The sequence below is a fragment of the Lagopus muta genome, chromosome 17 (genome assembly GCF_023343835.1).
Source record: "Lagopus muta isolate bLagMut1 chromosome 17, bLagMut1 primary, whole genome shotgun sequence".
Classification (NCBI taxonomy): Eukaryota; Metazoa; Chordata; class Aves; order Galliformes; family Phasianidae; genus Lagopus; species Lagopus muta.
In genome coordinates this window covers 11,695,315-11,713,954 of record NC_064449.1, presented here as the reverse complement: position 1 = coordinate 11,713,954, position 18,640 = coordinate 11,695,315, and the positions used below count along the sequence as shown (strand labels likewise).

At 45.5% G+C, this 18,640-nt stretch overlaps 1 protein-coding gene across 4 annotated transcripts in view; it reads right to left on the bottom strand.

Moving 5' to 3' along the window:
• GNB1L (G protein subunit beta 1 like) overlaps positions 1 to 18,640 on the bottom strand; it is a 34,425-nt gene that overhangs the window by 13,006 nt on the left and 2,779 nt on the right. For 3 of the 4 annotated variants that reach the window (XM_048963965.1, XM_048963967.1, XM_048963966.1), the window contains exons 2-5: positions 3,186 to 3,308; positions 2,928 to 3,095; positions 2,601 to 2,726; positions 737 to 899 (exon numbers count right to left, since the gene is read on the bottom strand). In XM_048963965.1, coding sequence (XP_048819922.1) covers positions 737 to 899; positions 2,601 to 2,726; positions 2,928 to 3,095; positions 3,186 to 3,229 — 501 coding nt within the window. In that variant the 5' untranslated portion in view covers positions 3,230 to 3,308. Of the gene's footprint in view, positions 1 to 736; positions 900 to 2,600; positions 2,727 to 2,927; positions 3,309 to 18,640 lie in introns of all 4 variants that reach the window. The other variant, XM_048963968.1, reaches the window with a different exon arrangement.

Genomic DNA, 18,640 nt, shown 5'->3' with positions numbered 1-18,640 from the left:
ACTCATATCACCTCTTTTTTCATACTTTTGGTATTTTAATGTCAAGCATGTGAATCAATTTAATTTTGTATCATGTCCTCAAGCAGTCTTTAAAGAAAACAAAAATACAATTTGTACAAAAGAGACGTGGAAAATGCCAACAAAGCTGTGATAATGGGTATGCAATGTGGGTGTATCCAGTAGGAACTGAAGTGAACCCTACAATTATTTCAAACAGAGCAAACCTCTTGCTGCTAATAGTAATTCCACTATTTCCAGCCAAAGTACCAGTTAAAGAATTAGCCCGAGGTGAAAGACCACATATCGCATTACAAATCACCTGCACCTCCCCTCCTCTCAGCATGCACAACTTCCAGCCAGAGACAGCAGATGAGAACGGCCATCTGACGACAGACTTCTGACTGTTAGCTCCCCAGAAGGACTCTTTTCCCCTTTTAACAGCATTCAGCAGCGGCACCGCAGGAGCTTTCAAACCTCCTGCACATGAAAGGCCATCAGCAGCTGCAAATACTTAAACGTTACACAAAACTTGGGGTGGTATCCTTGTTGTTAGAGCATGAGTTATATAACTCAGTCATTTTTCTGGCAGGTAATGGTGATCAGGAGCCCCGGAGGTTCCTCGTGCTGCCCCCTCTCGAGCAGCGGATTTCAGAGCAATGATGTTTCTCCTTCCAAACTTTCTTATTCAAGAAACAAAAGCAATGTTCCAAGCACCGGAAAAAGCAGCATTTCCTACCTCCTCCAGGGCCTTGGCTGCCGTGGCCATCAGCCAGCGTCCCTGTGCCACCTTCAACAGAGAGCTTCTGCAGAATCCCACGTTCTCCGTGAAGACAGAATCCGTCACTGCAGTCCGTCCCTCTGCTAAATCCCACAGGCAGATCCTCTGGTCACGACCTTGACTTTTACAATAAAGCAAGTTGCCCTGTGAGCAGCAGGACTGAGGAAACCTGCCTTCCTGCAGTTCAGTATCTCAAAGTTGGGACTTCAATACATAATAAGGACTGAGCTTAGTAAAGCTTCAGAAGCTACCAGGAGGAGAGAGGACCTGAGAGTCAGACACACCACCCTCACTGTCAGCCACACTTCCTACCAAGAGAGAGCCATCAAACACAGTTATGCTATTTATATATGCAACTATTTATGACTTTTTTAATGAGTACTTGAATATTTTCCTGACAAGAATACTACACAGCAGCATATTTAGCACTCTTTCACCGTAACAGTGAAACGGAATGATCAGGTTTGTTGACAGCTGAAAGACAAAGAGCGAGACAAGAGGGACCACAAATGTAAAGTGGCCTCAGTGGCCAGCTGCACGCAGCCACATGCAGAAGCAGACTCACACACCTCCTGGTCCCAGGGAAAGCCCCTGTGGTCCCACACAGAGCAGCCAAGAAGTCCAGTCAGAGCACAGCACTGCTCACTGCGCACTGAGCCAGCTCCAGGTGCCCTGGAACAAAACAGTGCTGTGGAGAAGCAGCAGTTTTGGAGTTAAACTACAGCAGCACAGGATACCCATCCTGTTACTGCCTGGGAGAAGGGGTCATCAGAAATTCCTCGTCCATTTCTTATTTGAATTAGCAGTATTGCTTGACAGAACCACGTAAACAGAACAGGAGTAGATGCAAATCTGACTGATTTAGGGCTTCTTCAACATCAGTACAGAAACTCCCATCTGCTGTTCAGCTGAATGACAAGCTATGAAAACATAGTGCTAGGAATACAAAAATGTGGTGGGACTGCAAGAAACTGCTGTGATTTAGAGCAGAATAGCAAAGAATACAGGTAAACAGTGTCCCAAAATCACACTGCTGTATGAACTGTTATACACCAACAATAGAGGTAATGAAAAGCTCTATAAGAATACAAACAATACTCATTCAATAGGATTTTATGGGGGAGAGTGTTGATAATTGTACTTAAGTAGATAACAAATATAAATGCTAATGAGTTCCACTGTGCATTATAAGAGATGTCTTCTCCAGATAAACATGTCAGAACACCTCCTAGTCATACAGACACTCTGGCATCCACTCGCTCAGATCACCTGTCTAATCCAAGGTACACAGATCTGCCCAACCTCCCCTTCCTAAACGAGAACACGGGCGTTTTGCAACACGGGCGTGCAGCTCAGCATTCCTGCTCATTTCGCACCATTCTCCCATCTCTGGTTCTTCTCCTCCCCTTTTCCTCCTTCTCCTCACAATTTCTGTACTGTACCAGATTTGATTTTCCCTGAAAAACAGTTGTGAAGCACCTAACTTCAAACCCATTTCCTTTAAGCAGAAACTTCACCTGATGTCAGCGCAGTAAAAAGGACACTGGGAAATTACAATGAAAAATGGTACAATTAATTTCTTCATGATACACGTGTAGTCACACTGCAGTGCAGTCTCACGTGCATCATGAAGAAATTAACTGATCATAGTAATTCTGGGTATTTGTACTTCTGCACATTTTCTGTATGTGCTGGGGAGGCTATCAGTGACTCCAAAAATAAAATAGTCCTGCTCCTTATATTTTTTTGTTGTTCTTTTTTTTGAACTCAGGTATATAACAGGGACAAAAATAATTTTCACTTTGTTTGCAGCCTCACTAACCTCAGGAGCCTGTCTTCACCATCCATTTTTTCCAACCAGAAGACAGATTTTCTTCCATGGCCATCCAGGGCCGCGTCCACTCTGTGAGTTTTCAGGTTCCAGACGTGGATAAACCCATTCTCAGACCTGGCAGCAATAACAAATGCTGATAAGACAGTCCAATACTTCCTCCCTTCTTTTTCCCCCAGATCGAAGTTACACGTACAAAGACAGCAGACCCATCATTCACCAGCCATCCATTTTGTTGTTTATCTAAATAACATCCTTTATTTTAAAAGGAAACGTCTCTACAGTGCTCAGCTTAGCCAGAAATCCAGATTTACTTACCCAGAGAAGAGAATGGGGACGGCAGGTTCTTCACCTCCGCAGGAAAAACGCAGCGCATGGACAGCAGCACTGGAACCTCTGAGCACAAAGCGTGGGCCTGGAGGCGGCTGAGCCATCCGAGCCCCTGGGAGAGCAAAACAACACGGACACCATGCAGGGCAAGGCAGCCTGCAGGGAAGTTACAGCTGTAAATATTTTTGGATCAAGACATTCGCTTTTCTTAGAAGTAGCATCTAATATTGGGAATTGGTAACATAGAATCCTTTGGAAGTAACTCCTCTTAGCTCTGAGCGATTGAGCATCCACCCAATCTGCAAGCTGACATTAGGTGGTGTTTCCTTCTAAGCTCGCTGGTTGCCGAGTTGCCATGTGCATGCAGCCCTGTAAATACAGAATTGTTCAGCTGTTCTCTCTGCTGCAGAAAGGAACAGATACTAAACGCAAGAAACTCAATGCAATAATTTATCGTTCCACTTATCCTCCTGGAAAGTCTTTCCCTTTCTTCACCATCAAATGCTCTGTTTGTGCTTTCTAACCACAACCATCTACAGAAAAGCACTGCAGGATGTATGTCGAGTGAGAAGAATTGCAGATGAGATCGGAGCTATGATCATTTTTACACAAGGCTTCCATCACTCCCCAGTGCTCCAGCGTCTGGTTGCAGGCATGGTTACTTGAAAAAAGAAACGCGTTCTTTCACACTACTTAGACTCGAGTTGAACATTTTATTCTATGGGGCAGGAATGGTGAGCTCCAGCTCTGAACACCCGTCACAAACATGCTTCACCTGTGCTCTAATCCTGAATTTTGTCACAGGTCACCTTGGGGCAGCAGCGTGCTGTCACCCTCAAAACAACACTCTGTGGAGACACAGAAATAACAGCTGGGCGGCTCGACAGAGGAGCTGGTCCTTCTGCACTGAGCGAGGAAGACAAAGCAGGTGGGGATTACTGGGCAGGTTGTTTTTAATAGCATTTTTCCAATTACTGACACAGAAGTTTTGCTGACAGACCACAACTGTGTGCCTGCCTATGGGAAGGGTTTTATCTGGCATCAGGCAGACACTGCAAGTGCATGTCTTCACAAGGGCAGCCTCAGAAAAATCTTCAGACTGGCTACAGCAAAACAAAAAACAAAACAATCTCCATTTATAAGCAAATGAAGCAACGTCTTGCTCTCTGGATGGAGCCAGGTTCTTTGCTTGGTTGTTTTGTTTCTGTTTGGTTTGGTGTTGTTTTTTTTTTTTTTTGCAATCCAGGTATGTGAATTTTGAAACGAAGCTTAATATTAAGCCCATATTGTTTTTTTATTGAGCATACAAAATGACTTCTTATTACTTCCTATCATGACTCAACAAGTGAACAGCAGTATGACAGTCTTAAGTGTCTCATTTATCTTTCTGCAAGTGCTGAACTATAAAAACGCGTCTGTGCTGCTTTCTGTATCCATGAGCCTGGACAAATCGCATAAGAACTTTTGATACATTCTTGCTCTCAGGTACCTATGCCAGCAAAAAGTCCCATGAGAACCTGAATGGAATTAAACCCCCAGAAAGCACCCACCAGCTCCTGCAGACACACAGGAGCATCCTCTAAGATGTGGCAGCGCACCCACAGCGCCGAGGGGCTCAGCGCCCCCTGCTCCCTTACACAGATAACAGAACACACGGCGCTGAGCTGATGCTGACAGACAGCAGCTGTGCCATGCTGCACTTCAACACACAGCGACAGCCATGCTGAATGTGAAGCCTGTGTGATCTTACCACCCCGGGTACCTTTTGCAGAAGCCCCCACGTGAAGCACAAGTATAAGGCTCACATCCATGAACGCGCAGTCCAAAATCTCTAGGACCTCTTAAAGTTTCACCCCAGGTGTCAGAAAATGAGTTCTCTAATTAGCACAACATTTATTTTATCGTTAGCTCCATTTAGCCTCAGGGAGCCCAATCTGCTCTTGTTAACTGGGATATCTGCAGCAAATTTAATTAAACGATTTGCTTAGCATTTAGGCTGGCCTGAAATCGAAATCTGGCTCAGGGGCCTGAAGAAGCAAGCTGCGTGAGTTCATAAGAAAGCTTTCTTGTCTTATCTTTCCCACTTTGGCCTTCCTGTGCTCGCGGTCACATCTCTTGGATTCTGAGCTTCACCTCAGCACAGCACAAACCACGGAAGGCTCTGCTCACAAGGTGTGCTGCAAACCCCTGAGCTCCCGATTAAATCCCTGTGTGAGCAACAAGGGGAAACTCAGCTGCTCACATCAGCAAACGGCTACATGCAGCACTTAGGTACAAAAAGGGTTCTTCTGTCCTGAAAACGAGCTTCTGCTAAGTGCCACAACAACTGAATTCCTCCAAAGTTTCATTATTTTAAAGAACAACTCACTATTAATCTCCTGCACAGAGCTGATCCTCTATAGGCTGCAGAATACTCTTTGAGCCCGTTGAGTTCTGTGCAGTGCTATTCCAGTATCATCACTTCCACATTTTATACATATATATTAAAAAAAGCTAAGCTTTTATTTTATGAGAGTCATTTAAAATATGTAAATGTCAAAAGGATTACCTTAGAAAATCTCTCAGAGAATTAAAAACATTAACAGATTCCCACAGGAAAAATTCCAGCAGAATTCAGCAACTCTCCTGTTCCCACTCCTGTCACTTGTATTTCTATCACACATGGAAGCAAAAACAAATTGCTATTAAAATATCATCCAAACCCTCTCCCCCCCCTACAAACTCCACAGTTCTGCTTGAGATACCAACGGCTCCAGCAAAACATGGAAAAGGTGCTCTGCTCTTCAGGCTCGCTCACAGTAGAAGCTCCACTGTCAGAGCACTTTTTCAGGCACAGGTGAAATAAATCTCTAAGCACGTCTGGCAAACTGACTGGGGACTGAAACCAGCAGGTGTGCAGGCACAATTACTACTGCGAAAATTCAGCACATCCAGGTGTGCTCACCACTAGCTACAAGAAACAGAACAGGGATTTCTTAATTCCTAGTCTGCCAGATGCCACCCTGCCACAGGAAAACCCAGCACAGCACGAGTTGAGAAAGATGGGAATGAATTGATCCTCCTCCTCCTTCCACAGCTCCTTTTTCATTCACACAAAGCCTCTTCTCAGCCTGCACTGCTGCACAAACCTGCCCTGGCCGTTCGGTGCCACTGCTGCCACTCGGGGCACGAGCTGAATGATCACAGCTCACCTCAGCAGCAGTGAGTGCTTGTATTTTACTGACAGCATTGGTGCACAAACGCTGTTAGGTGCGTTGTGGCAATTTTTAAGCCCAGTTCTTCATTCTGCATACACCAGTGACAATGACAGATTACAGTGAAACAGCAAAGTCAGCTGTTAATATAAATAAAGAGAAAACACGAGGCAATCTTATGGAGAAATCTGTTTGCACCTGGGTGAAAAAGAACGGCACAAAGAAAAGCCTTTCTGCATTCAGCATCAAGTCAGCACGTATAAAACGCTTAGGGAAGAAGGAAGGGGGACTGAGATTTAAAGCCCAAATTAAAAGCCAGGCAGCCCGATTTTGGCATTCTCACTCCAGAGCCCTGAAAAACACAGTCTGTGTTGTGTGCAGCCACAGAAACGTGCACTGCTGAAAGCAGATCCAGAAGGAAAGCCTGCACAGCAACTGCCTGCACGGCTGGGAGCTGTGGGAGCGCTGCGCAGTGCTGAGCACACTCAGAACTCACCCGCCAACCAACACCACTGCGTTACTCTTTCAGTTTAAAGCTCCAATTACAGTCTTTGGTGCTAAACGCAGATACGAACCTGGACTGTACTCTTAGGATTTCTTTAACACTGTTTTTAAGAATATGCATTTCAAATTTAAATTAGAAATCAGTAGAAATCTTTGAATCGAGAAACTGATTTCAAGCAGAACGTCGATGTCTGATGTAGCCAGCAAAAGAAACTTGCTGGAGACACCTCAGTGTCAAGGAGAACGCACAGGTTCGCACCGCCGGGCCGTGCAGCCCCGCGTCACTGACAGCAGCTCCCCCAGCTCACACTTACACAACCAGTGGAGGAAGTTTCCACATTTTAATTGTAACAGCCAGCCGCCCGATCGGCAGCAAACAAAACTGCAGATCAGCAGCTGGCGGGACGCCAAGCAACGCGATGGGAGCAGGAAGAAAAGCCCCACAAGCGCCTGCAACAACAGCACATCGCAATGGGCTTCAGCCAGCGTCAGCACCTCGCAGAACAGCCGTGTCCCACAGCAGGAAGACACGACAGCACAGTACGTCATGATTTTAAGTAACGAAGTTTGCATGAAGAGTGCACTGCCTTCAGGAATGCCGAGCCCTGCAGCCCTGCCTTGAGGCTCACCTTCAAATTCTTCTATCTGCAATTTTTAAAGTCACTGTGTAATTATTATTTCCCATACGAAAACAGAGTCAGCATGGGAACAAAAGGAAGAAGGACAGTAATTATCTGCAAGACATCGAGTTGGCATATGGATCTCATTGCCACTTACACACTTTGGTCACTGAAACAAAAAGCTATTAATCAATATGTAAAGGCCATAAATTAACATAAACATTAATCATTCTAATACTCCCACTGTGTCAGACTGATAATTTTTTTCAGCCTTTCATTCTGACACATTTGCCTTCAGCCATCAGCTGCCTGGCCTCTTCCAGCACCGTTACACCTTTGGGGCACTGCACGTCTCACCGAAGGCAGCATTTTGAAGGCAGCCAAATATCACAGTTACATTCACACTAAAGATATGGAGGCTGAAATCAGAAGACCCCTCCCTCACGATATCAGCACACTGGCTTTCAGTAAGGACAGCCTGAAACGCAGTGTGGAAATACAGCTGAGGTGCACCAAGTTCTGCTGTTTCATCAACAGCTTCACGTTGCAGATGAGGAAAGACGCCCTACGATGTACTCTGGGAACCACTACCTGCTTGGTACATGAGGTGATGTAGGCACAGAACACAGCAGTTGTTCTCGGTGACACACCCTCCATAAAGGGAACACCAAAAAAAATATTGAAAAAGAAAATGACAAGGCCGGATCTCCTGGAAAATCCAGAGAATGGGAAAATAATACAGAACGTCAGTGCAAAGACTTCACCCAGCCGCCTCACTGCGACACAGCGGGATGGACTGCGGGCGTCCGACTGCTGCAGCACAGCCGGGAGCAGAGCAGCCCCAGCCCTGCAGCCAGCAGCACTGCTGCACGGCGCGCCTGCTGCTCACAGCTCACAGCGCCCTCGGGTAGCGGGGCTTCATTAACCCTGGGGACGTCTGAGCAGACATTTCCTGCAATAATCTTCTTTGGTAACAAACTGTTAAAAGAATTGACAGAGAAGAAATGTATCAAGTTGTTACAGCAACTGAAGTTATTTGAGCCGGAACTGTGTCTGCAATTAAGGATTCTGTAACTCTGCCCAATTAAAGCATTGCTTTATTTGAAAACTAATTAATTCTAAACACATATTTTTCCCATGACAAACTTTTATGATTATTTAATTTATTCTGTTATAATTGCCCTAATTAATCTACTCTTGTAAGATATGATGCTGTTATTCTGGCACCTGACCAACGAAGACAAAAAATTGATTGCAGTTCCGTGGTGCAAGAGCAGAAGCTGTCACGGCAGTTTCAACACCGCTTTTATTTATTTGTCTGTTCTATTACTTCTCTTTTCCTCCCACAGGGCACAGGAAACACAATACACAGCGGATGACATTTTGTCTTCTACGCTTTTTTCTTCAGTGTGAAATATAACTGAAGAGTGCAGAATTAAGTAAAATACGCGTAAAATGATCTGCTGTCATAAAAACAACCTATAGGAAATTAATGTGCACCTCTGAAAGGCATCAGCCGCGCCTCTCCGATCGATTCCTGGGGCGCAGGACCAAGTCTGGAGCTGCCGGAAACCGACGCAGCAACGTGTTCTGAACGTGGCTTCACAGCCCCGGAGGAAGGATGGGGCCAAAACTCACTGTCACACGTATCTTCAAATCACGTTAATTGTAATGTTTCAGGCAGTTTTATGAGAGCCACATTTCAATCTTACACCAGGTTACCGTACGTGCAGCTACAACTCTTCTTACTCTACAAGCAGCCTAACTGTGTTAAAACAGAAACCTATACAGCTATTTAGCAGTGTGTTCTATCTTGCTTTGGCCACGCTTGAAATAAAAATTACTGCCACTTACAGATCGAAGTCCTGAAGCTCCTTTGGACATGAATGCCCCATAGAGAACACGAACGCACCCAGCTGTGAGTGGGAGGAGGTTGCAAGCACAAAGACAAAAAAGGGGAGCATTACCTACGCTGTGTTCAAGTGTACATCAAAGATTATAAAGAACTGTTATGCTATGAAATACCACCCAAAATTCATTAATAATTTGTCTACTAGGATTCCAATAAAGTGCAAACAAATTTCATTCGGAGAAGTCAAATTGCTGTTGGAGAGCAAATTAATCTAAGAAATCTAATGAGAACCACTGTAATATCAGTGCAAACAGGGCTGACATTTACAAGGCAAATATTACCTGAATATAGAATAAAAAGGTTTATTGTAACAGTTTAACCTAAGCTTGCACTTGAGATAGAAACCCGCAGCTGTTCTTTCATGCCAGTTTCACCAAGTAAGGCTACATCCACTTTGAAAGAGCACGTAGGATGCTTTCATTAAATATGCTCTCATGTCCAAAGCTCTGAGCCTGATCACATACTAAACAGTTGTGTTAATGATATTAATCTATTAATTTTAATTAAAATTAATGAAAAGCGGGTGCCAAGCTGAACAGCAGCTGAATAGTGACCATGCTCGGCTCTCAGCTCCCAGCACTGTTTCCTGTGTCTGTGACGTTCTGACCAACTAGCTGACCTGCCTTAAGGAATACTGCTAATTAACATCTAGCAAATGGACAGACGTAAAACCAGAGCTCCATGGTTCACACACGTGACCTCAAACTTCACTCCGTCACCTGCAATAAACTTCCTGGCCAAAAATGGAGTGAAATGCAGAGCTGTGTCGCTGCTCTCATGGGAGCTCAGAACAACTCTGCTGCACCTGAACTTGAACTCCCAGCCTCCGACTGCACCATCAGCCCCAGCACACGGCGCTGCCATGCAGGAGCTGCAGTGTCTTTCACCAGATCATCACACTATGTCATCTTCTGACCAAACTCATTAGGAAAACTTTCACCCATCCTATTACCTCCAGCCAGAAATCTAGATCGAAGTATAACCAATTTTAGAGCACAATAAAACTGTTATTAAATATTTAAACACTAATTGAAAGGCCACTTCTGTTAAAAAGTAAATAAATAATGAAAGCTACTTCTTCTGATGCTATTAAATGCAATCGTATTTATCTCGTGCTTCTCTGAAAAAACAGGGCTTAGGGAGGGCTGCTGGGCTGCTGAGCCCTTGCCTTCAGTAAGCCGCATGAGCCCCACTCTTGTGGCAACAGATTAACCCTGAATGTCTCTGCCAGCCCATCCACATGGCACAGCCATGCCGTACCCACCTCCCCAGCTGTACTGGATGGCCACCGCCTCCGAAAGGAGAGAAATATTTTAAGGAAATGTTACGTCAGTGAGGAATTACTTGGTAAACCCAATTACTGTTTTCTTCTCCCTAAAATGCCCGTGATCCTGCCTCCTAAAAAGGTAAGGAACTGTCATCTTTTGGAAGATGCATTTTCTGCTCAGAAGCAAATGTGAGATCTGCATGAAACACACATGGGGGATTGCTGCATATCTTCCCTGGTCTCCTTCTCATCTGGGTAACAAGGGTGGCGTGAGATGAAAACAAAGAAATCGTGACATTACAAACAGCGAGGAACGGAGGGTAGGCGAGCCCACGAGCAGCGGTAACGAACAACGGGACAGCCATCAGATTGATTTCACTTATTCTGCAGGACCATAATCAGATTCTCCATCTGTAACTCAAACTTTAAAAGTATGATAATTTACGGAAAGGAGATTAATCTAGCTATTTTGAGTCAAAGACGTATTTCATAGCTTCATCCCAAATCCTGTACGTTGTGAGGATCCCTTTCCCCTTTGAAGACTCAGTGAATGATTGAAGCCTCTACTTTCTGAGAAACAGATAACACAAGACTAGTAATCTGACTCTAAGCCATTGGATAAAGGCAGTTTGTTTCCTCTTAGCCCATCTGTCAACACCTCTTCAGTAATTAGTCCTAATTATTACAAAGGGCTAGCCTCCCATTCGCATTATTAAATCAGAAATAGTATCATAGCCAGGTATCTTTCAACGCTTACCAGGCTGGCGACCTTCGATTCCATTGAATCTTCTATCAGTATCCGCCTTTGGAAGAGCCTCGCCAGTAATTTTAGCAGCGGCTTCAAAGATGCAAATCCCACAGTGGAATTCCAGGGATGCATTCATGTACACACCCACCGTGTGACAGGAGAGCAAGCAACACAATTGACCTTCGCATTGTTCTCTAAACTCCAGTGACATAAAGCACACATCTCTGCTTCATACAATGCCTGCGTGCTTAGAAGCGCCTTTGAACTAAAGGCCGGAGGAAAAATAGTGAAATTGTGCCTGTAGAGGCGAGGGTCAAACCTTTGTTAAGAGAACAATACTTTGAAATTTTTTTTTTCACATCGAGATATATTTGCAAACAGTAAATAGTGACTAAAAATACGCACAAACATATTTAGGTGTGAAGACTTAAAAGGCTGCGTTTATTTTTGCCCTGCAGCCGAAGTGCTGCCCTGGAAAACACGGCGATGACATCAGAACGCTCACCGGACGGAGGCTCGCTTCACTTGGGCTTTGCTCAGACAGCTCAGCTCCTTGTCTGTGCTAACATGCACTGAACTGAAAGGTGAAAAGAAGATACTCCTAAGAATTGGGCCTCTGTTTCGTTCGACTCAAAACCAAACATTTCCCAGCAGCACCTCTGAGAGCCCCGCCGAGGGTTTCTTGATGCTGGGTTTCTCATCAGTGCCACTCTGGGTTTCCTCAGACGCAGCGAAGCACCCTTGAACATCACAGCGCATGGAAGGGCCTCTGCCCAAAGCCTGCGTCCAGGGCAGCAACACAGGCATGGGGAGTTCTCCATTTGACAAGAACACCCACATCCTCTAATTAAAACAGCACAGTTTTGTTTCCAAAAATACAACCCAGACATTCTTAAAAACTTGTGTTTGCTATACAGAGGTGTTTTAGTGCTGCTTCCCCCCCCTCGCAGGTGCCCTCCGAATGCTACGAAACGTCTGAGTCCACAGAAACTTGACGTAAGTAACAGAACTGCTGCGTGCTGCACAAAAAGCAGCACCCCACGTACAGGCAGGGTTTGCCTGGCCCTCAGGAGCTGGGCAGGCACCACGTGTGTGTGGATGCCCCGGCCCACAGGAAGGCGCACGGCAATCGAGCCCCAAGCCCTGGGCCTGCCTGTGGGTGTGCGCAGCCTGCAGTCCCTCTTCTGTCTCACCCTTCCACCTGGCCAACTTCAAATGAGCACAAAGCCATCTCGGGCGGTACTGCAGCATGAGGAAACTGCTCCTAACCAGAAACTGCTTCCTGCAGAGCTACCACCTGCACCTTCAGGGCACCGCGCAGCACCTGGCTCTTCACTTCAGGGATAGCCAACACTCACTGCCAAGAAAAGAACAACAAACACACACACAACATTTGCTTCGCGATCTGTACATTTTCCAAATAAATGTCACGTCCGTAACACGTGTAGCAGCAGGCAGGCATTTGACTATCAATGGATCAGACTCTGAAACATTAAAATACTTCCAGTATCAACAATGCAGTATTAACATGCTTGCTACCAATTATTTCTTGACTATCCTCACAAGAATTCAGCACATTAACAACCAGGCCTTTTCAAAGGAAAGCACTGCATGCTTCTAGCTTCCCTACATAACCGTCTGTCCGTCAGGGAAGAAAATAAAGATCCCACCTGCTCTGTATCAACCCGCAGAGCTTTGGTCCATTTCTGCAGTGATAAGCCCTACAGCCTCCACTGCCTCGTGGGACCAGGACCCCTCTAACATACACTATCAGCTCTTTCTCTTCATTCCCAGCTACATGCATTTAAGTGGCATAATTTACAGTTAGATCATTCCCTGTTTTAACGTTACTTTGCGCTATGTGTAAAATCTGGAGTAGCAGTGATTGTATGAGATGAAAATTGAGAGAAAAAGCAAACCAATATTAATGGAAGTGAAGCATTACAGGCCAAAAGAGGCAAACATTGTAAAATCATACGTGCACAATGTAATCTTAGAATCCCAGCACAAGAAACAAACAAACAAAAAAATACACCATTTGCTCCAAAAGTAACACCTCCTATTCACTGCCATTGGAACTGCATCTAAGAGCACAATAATTGGATGGAGAACATGCTCAGCTACAACACACAGTCACCACCCCCAGCTGTGCACTTTCACCACAACGAACAAGAGCTGCGTGCTGCGCTCGTAACAACCTGCATAGCTGTGTGGGGCATGGCTTGTCTTTCACATCACTGTCACCACCCTCATGGAGCTCACAGACACTGCTGGGTCTCCATCACCAATCAGCAAGCATCAATGAATGCCAGTGGGTGCCATTTTTTCTGCACAGAGGAGCTCAGTGACACACCTGTGCCCCACAGACTCCCATGTCAGATGCCATTCTGTCAGCGTTCCTCTGACACGTGGAGGAGATGGTGCTGCAACCTCCCCAGGGCTGGGCACAGCATCACGGCACCACAACCACTGCTCCAGCCTCCCTTCCACCACCACATCCAAAATCTGCTGTGACACATCAGCCACATCTTCCCATGGTCACCTGGAAACACCTTTGTTTTATAGGCCATGAGATGGATGGACCCCACAGTCCTTCTTCACAAGCACAGAGGGCAGGGTGAGCCCATGTGCTCCCTGTGAAGCCCTTGAATGAGGAAATGAGAACTGGATTTCATGGAACTGCTATCAAACCACCTCTGCAAAGAACATTCACTTTCAGATAGGATGCTCCAGAATATGTTGTAACTGCAGATATACTTCTGCAGTTTCCTCAGTGGTAAAACAGTTCCCACCAAGGTCCAAAATACATCAGTAATTTTGCACAAGAGCAGCACCATGAAAGCAACACAGATTTTAAGAAGACTTCATGCAGTGAAGATGTGCACGCACATCTGTGAGCAGCAGCCAAGGAACACTAACCCAGCAGCTGTCTTTATCTCTCTCGAACACAAAAGTCTTCATCATAATGTGCTTTCTATAAAAGCAGGTATAATTCAGCCTGCAAGGTAATTTCTCTTTTCAAATCTGCAAGTCCCAGTTTCAGGGAAGAAGACTGCCAAAGCATATTATACCTACTATAGCAATAAATTCTTCACAGATGAGGTTTTATACATAAATTACCTTCATTTACAGTCTCAGAACGCTCTTCTACATTTTATGAGATATGAATGAATTATGAGCACCCGTGTATTTCTTGTAGGTATAATGTGAGACAGACTTCTCATATACGCGTAAGACGACGTGACTGAGTTGTACTCTGTGCCCCCAGCCCTCGCTGAACAAAGTGGTGACACAACAGGCACTTGCCAAAGAGAAGCACCCAGCCTGCTATAAAGATATCTATGTATGAATTAAGTCTAATCAGGTTTAAACATGAATCACATGGTTAAATAAAAGCAGTAAAAATACCTGAAAGGCTTTTTTTCCAAACCTCATAAACGTGGATTCCTTAAACTGCTATTTCTTAGTTTAGTAATTGGTACATTTACGGTTTGGCAAAGTAACTCATTTTAAGCAAACTGTATGCTTTAAGTGCACAATTTATATTTAATTGAAACTAGCACTGTAATCTGTACAAAATCTGGCTGGATTTCACTGGCTGAGCTTTAGGTATTTTGCTGGTTCTGCTGGATTTTTAAAACCCTAGAGATGTGGGAATGGAATGAGTCTGTTTGCTATTATTAGTATTCTATAGTAAGTACTGTGACCCACAGGAACCTACATCCCAGCCATTCTCCACACGTCCACCCAGGACTGGGTGCTTTGCCCTTTGCACACACTTGCCTCAGGAGCTCTAATTTCAGGCAATCACAACGAACGTGAACTGGCAAGCAGTACCAGGACCCAGTGCTGCACACCGCTCTGCCCTCATCATCTGAGCGAGCCTCAGAGTTACAAAGGTTCACAGAGCAGCTCCAGGGTCAGTCATTTTTCTACAAGTCTTGGTCCACTGCGGTAAACAGCAGCGCTGCCAGCAATGCACCAAAACGCGTCAATGCCGGCTGCTGAGCCAAGCAGCAACCGCACCGACGGCACGGGACGGCCTGCGTGCCGCCACGACAGGGGGAAGCATCGGGCATGAAGGCTCATCAACAAGATCAGGCAAAAGAGAAAACACTGAATCATATTGAAGTCATCACCAGAAGGTCAGGCTGCCGTGGAACACGCAGTCAGGCCTGCAAAGCCTTCAGGCTCAGTCTTGCACCGGGCTGCACGCGGCAGCACCGCCCCCAGCAGCGCCGCCTCGGAGGCGCGGTGACTCAGACGCTCCTGCCCGCCTGCCCTCGCACGGACAAACAGCGTCACCCCCGCTGCCCACACCGCGCTCCCTGTGACTCCCAGCTACCAAACGCACGGCCCTGTGCCTGCTTTGTGCTGCCTGCAGTGATGGAAGGAACCGGCCCAGGGGCTCAGCCCTTGCTGCTGCCATTCCCCCCCAGCCAAAGGTGACATCTAAGGAGGCCCTGGGAACGCATTCATTTCCCACCCCGAGGTGCTCCTCGGTCAGGAATGACGTAGCACAAAGACAGCACCAGCATGACAGAGAACTCTAGCTGTGAACAGCACGCATTGTCACTAGATAACGATAACAGATTTAACAGGCACAAGCACACAGGCACTCATTTCAGAGATTCTCCCTTTTTACTTTTAAATTAAGGATATTATTAAACGTCCAATTACATCATCAGCCATACACAACCTTTACAGCATAAAATTGCTATAATTAAATGCTAACTGTTGATTATTATAATTCAGCAACGGAGCAATAAAATAAACAAGTACCTTTAAAAAGTTATTTCCAAAGAGGACTCAGACAGTGCAAGAGGGGGAAACGTCAGACCCTCGGGCATCGCAGCGGGGCCGTGAGATGCAAGGTTCCTCAGGGCCAGGCACTGCATCCTTCACATCTACCTTTGGTTGTCACTGCTGCAGCTCTGCAGTGCAGCTGGTGGGCACTTGTGGCAAATGAGTGAATTCCTGACCTCGCTGTTCAGAACCCCGGTGTCACCTTCAAACTGGTCACTGGGAAAAGCAGCAGCCTGTACAGAGACCAAGCACAGCAAAGACCCGGAGCAGTCAGGCAGCTCGGTGCACCTCACACTACGTTCACACAGGTCACTCCTACGGAAGTTGGAATGGATAATAATGAAAAATTCTTTACATTTGGCATTACAATAACTTTTTTTTTTTTGTAAAAAAACAGGATGCAGGCCATTTCTGACAAAACTCTTCTTGGTTTTTTTTTTCTTCCAGGCGGATCTTCAGCCAAGCAAGAACTGGGCTGGAAGCGCGCAGCTCAAACCAAGCGCCCTGTCAGCTAAGCATGGCTGATCATGCCTTGCTACATTACATGGCTTTCCTTTACTGAGAACAAAACAGAGTTTGTCAAAAACCACATTTCTAAGCAGGAGTAATGACCGTGTCCAATCCCATAGCTCCATTATTTAAAAAACACCATAAAAACCACAACAAACCAGATTAAAAAAAGCAACAAATGAAGGCCTTCTATCAGTGCAACTGGCTGTGAGCGGGTGGGAAGAATAACGCATACAGCAATGGAAAATGGACTATAAAAAGCTCGCCTTACATAAACGTGGGAGGAAGTAACCAACACCCTCAATTGTTGAATTGAAAGGAGGAGGACCTGAATACACCATTAAAAAAAAGAAGTAAACATGAAAATATTGCATGTTTCACATTTTCCGAATTCATCTTGAATTGGAGAGTCTTGTTCAATTGAGCCTAACTGCTCCCTGCCACATCTCCCTGCACCACGTCTATGCAGCACGGCCCTGCGCACTGCCTCAACAGGAGGACAGTCGGAGCCCTGTGCACCTGGGGCAAGGGATCAGCATGCAAAGGAAGGGCCACGGTGCTGTGCTGCAGAAAAGGTGAGTGCTTCCACAGCAAACCGTGCCTCCATGCATCCAACGCCTCCCCACCAGCATCCCCAGCTGCTCCCCTCCAGACGCAGCACTCTCCCAGCCAGGAGCCAGCATGGCAGCTCCTCCTATGCCAGAGACACCAGCACGTGGTACTCTGATATGCAGCAGGCACAAAGTCTCTAAGAGAGAGATCCAAAGAGAGTTTCCACAATGTTGTCTCCCATTTTTCCATTAAGGTCATTTTCTCTAGCAGGGAACACACACTGGCTTGTGGCATTTAGCAAAGTCATCACCTTCCAGCTCCAGAGCTTGAACTTATCAGCAACTACTGAGAGCAATGGACTCAGGTCAGAATGCAGATATGTAGGACACAGGATCTACTAATCCTTACAAACCACTCCTTCCCCAGACATTCACTGTATAAAAGAGCACCAAACTGACATCAATGAGGCAGAAGTCAAGATTTCTAACGAACTCATCAAGGTTAAAAATCTTCACTCTCACCAGGACTTTCCTTCCTCAGATCCTCCCAGCACATCCACAGGCCCAGCTGCCCTGCAGACCTCCACCTCATCCCTGCCATCCCTTTCCATGCACAGAGCATCACGCAAATCTGTACCGACTCCATAATGCAAATATCAAGAATGAATTCTTCGATGCTTACAGAGCTCTCCTGCCTCCAGTCCTCAAGCAGTTACTTTTTTCTGCTCAAACACAAAACTTGAAGATAGAAACTGGCATTTTAAAGAGAGGGAAGCAGAAACTGCTCATCAAACGAGCAAGTTGAGCTATGCTTCTGGGTATGTATTACACTATCATTTTTGCATTACACCTACTCTACTAAATATACAGAACACTGAGCAAGTGATAGCTGTGTCAGCCACCAGCTAATCAAATGAAAAATTATTAGGCTTAGGAAAATAATAAAAGCAGAAGCCAGCTGTGCATTTGCTGGATGAAAATCCCAGTGTCTCCATGTTAGCTCATGTGCATTTCAATTTCTGGGAAGAAAATAATGGGAGTTTCTCCACCCTTTCTCATGTGAGCCATAAAACAGATTTATTACCTAGGATATATTCTGTGTTTTCTCCTGAGGAAAAAAAGAAAGTGGTGGAACAAGTTCATTTTTTCCCTTCTACAATGAGGATTTTCTTTACAATGAACACAGAGCTAACTTTTGGTATCATGTGGCCCTCCCAGTTAATGCTCCAGTCACACTTTTTACCTTTCTAAATCTCAGAGAGCAGCGTTTTCATCTCAGTGGGGAACACACAGCTGCTCCAGCTGTCTGAGTGTGAAACGGCCGTCCTGGTATTCCTACCTGCTTTGTTTTAAAGCAGAATCCTTTCCTTCTCTAAATCAAAGAATTTAACGGCTACTAAAAAAATCACGGAGTAACTTAAAATGATAATTAAAAAAGTAAAGGCAAAGCACCGCTCTGCATTTCTTTGCAAATAGTTCCTGCTCAGCTTTGCCCTTCAGCCAGCAGCCACCCAGCAGCTCTGGGAAACCTAAAGGCAGAGGTCAGGGTTGAGTATCACCTGGAAAGGTTTTCCTGTACAAATGACTCT